Here is a 1,619-nt window from a genome sequence, read left to right on the forward strand (position 1 = left end):
TATATATAATGGTCACACTCCTGGAGTATTCAGCCCTTGTGGTTGACTGGGTACTATCGTTTTACCTTGGGTCTGCTTCTGTTCCCCTGCAGTGGTGCAATAGACCAACGATAATGACAAAAATGAGCACTCGAGGTGTGGAGAAATATGTAGTGTAATCGTTCAGCGGGCCCAAAGGAACTAGTCAAGTAATTCATCGTACCATACACACAGGGTGTAGCTTAATGTGCTTGCACGCGCAGCACTGTGATCGATATACCGTGTAGTAGAGACTGTGATTACGATTTGTGTATACACTAAACAGATTGCTTATTCAAACAATATATTTGTACTTTGTCTGTGGACAGATCAAAACTCAAGCTTTTGTGCGGTTGTAAAAAAAGAGCATACGCTGATGAGAATGCAGAATGTGTGCCTATATATATATATATATATATATATATATATATATATATATATATATATATGTGTGTGTGTGTGTGTATACTTATACATATATATATATATATATATATATATATATTTATAAAAGTCGAAGAAGATACCTTGACGAACAATGATATAGGCGAGAGACTATTGATCAGGATAAAGCAAGAATATACAGTTATGCCTGCTCTATCGCAAACTATGTTACAAAACAACCTACATCTCCAATCAACCGGGTATATTTCAAGCTATAATCCGTCTTTGTTCTGGTGTGCTACTTATTAATAGTACCAAGCAGATACAAACCTGCAGATGTGGAATCTGTCCCAGTCAGTATATGTATCATACTCAGTGCTTGGCACAAATGCATCTTCTTGACCTCTATTTCTTTAAACAGTGTACACGACGCATGAATATAGAAACATAATTATCATACACCCAAACCATATACAACTCCCCTATACAGATGAATACTTACTAGGTATATGTGTGTTTCTATATCCTTGGCTGGTACCGGCCTGCTGTGTGTGCCACACCAGGAACATCACTGCCGCCGACAAAAGCGCCACATATGTAATCCATTGTCCTCCAGTAGCCGAGTATATGGCGCTTTTGCCCTTAGACTTGGTCTTAGTCAACACTCTGGCCATTCTACCCATATGTGCTACGTAAGTAAGTGCAAGTGCCTGATCTTGTACTTGCAGATTCTATGTGATTGTTAAATTAAACCCCGTTGTTTTGTGTTTTGTGTTTTGTGTGGATTGGTTGAACGTACAGTTACCGTGTTGTCTGAGTGGGTACGTCGTCCTGGGTTCAGTAGGAGTGTTCAAGGGAAGTTACTTGTTTATTGTTTACTAGGAGTGGTAATGTAAGGCTACTTGTTCATATGGAACCAGCTAATCAACCACTAGCTTTAAGTTGAGTTGCGGTTGTCATGTACAGATCCGGTTGCAAAGGCGTGTGAAAATTATATTGATACTATTTTTATTTCAATAGCAGACAACGTATTCAACGTTGCAGTGTGTCATGAATGTTCTTTCACGGATGCATGGCCTTCCCGTATATTGGTCATTGATAAAATCGTTTAACTGAAACAAAACGCAAAACTTGAAGCCGTAGCGGCATAGCCTCGCCTATTGAACAGATGGCTAAAAAACTGTCGAAATGCCAAAGCATTGTAAAAAGTAAAATAA

The 1,619-nt window shown here is 38.7% G+C and overlaps 1 protein-coding gene across 1 annotated transcript in view; it reads right to left on the bottom strand.

The window, feature by feature from the left end:
- SARC_12934 (hypothetical protein) overlaps nt 1–1,360 on the bottom strand; it is a gene marked incomplete at its 3' end in the record, with an annotated part of 3,138 nt that extends 1,778 nt beyond the window's left edge. Inside the window, exons 1-2 of the mRNA XM_014292951.1 lie at nt 905–1,360; nt 66–86 (exon numbers count right to left, since the gene is read on the bottom strand). Of these exons, the coding sequence (XP_014148426.1) occupies nt 66–86; nt 905–1,085 (202 nt within the window). The 5' untranslated portion in view covers nt 1,086–1,360. The remainder of the gene's footprint in view (nt 1–65; nt 87–904) is intronic.
- Between the last annotated feature and the right edge of the window lie 259 nt (nt 1,361–1,619).

This window comes from Sphaeroforma arctica (genome assembly GCF_001186125.1).
Source record: "Sphaeroforma arctica JP610 unplaced genomic scaffold supercont1.2731, whole genome shotgun sequence".
Lineage (NCBI taxonomy): Eukaryota > Ichthyosporea > Ichthyophonida > Sphaeroforma > Sphaeroforma arctica.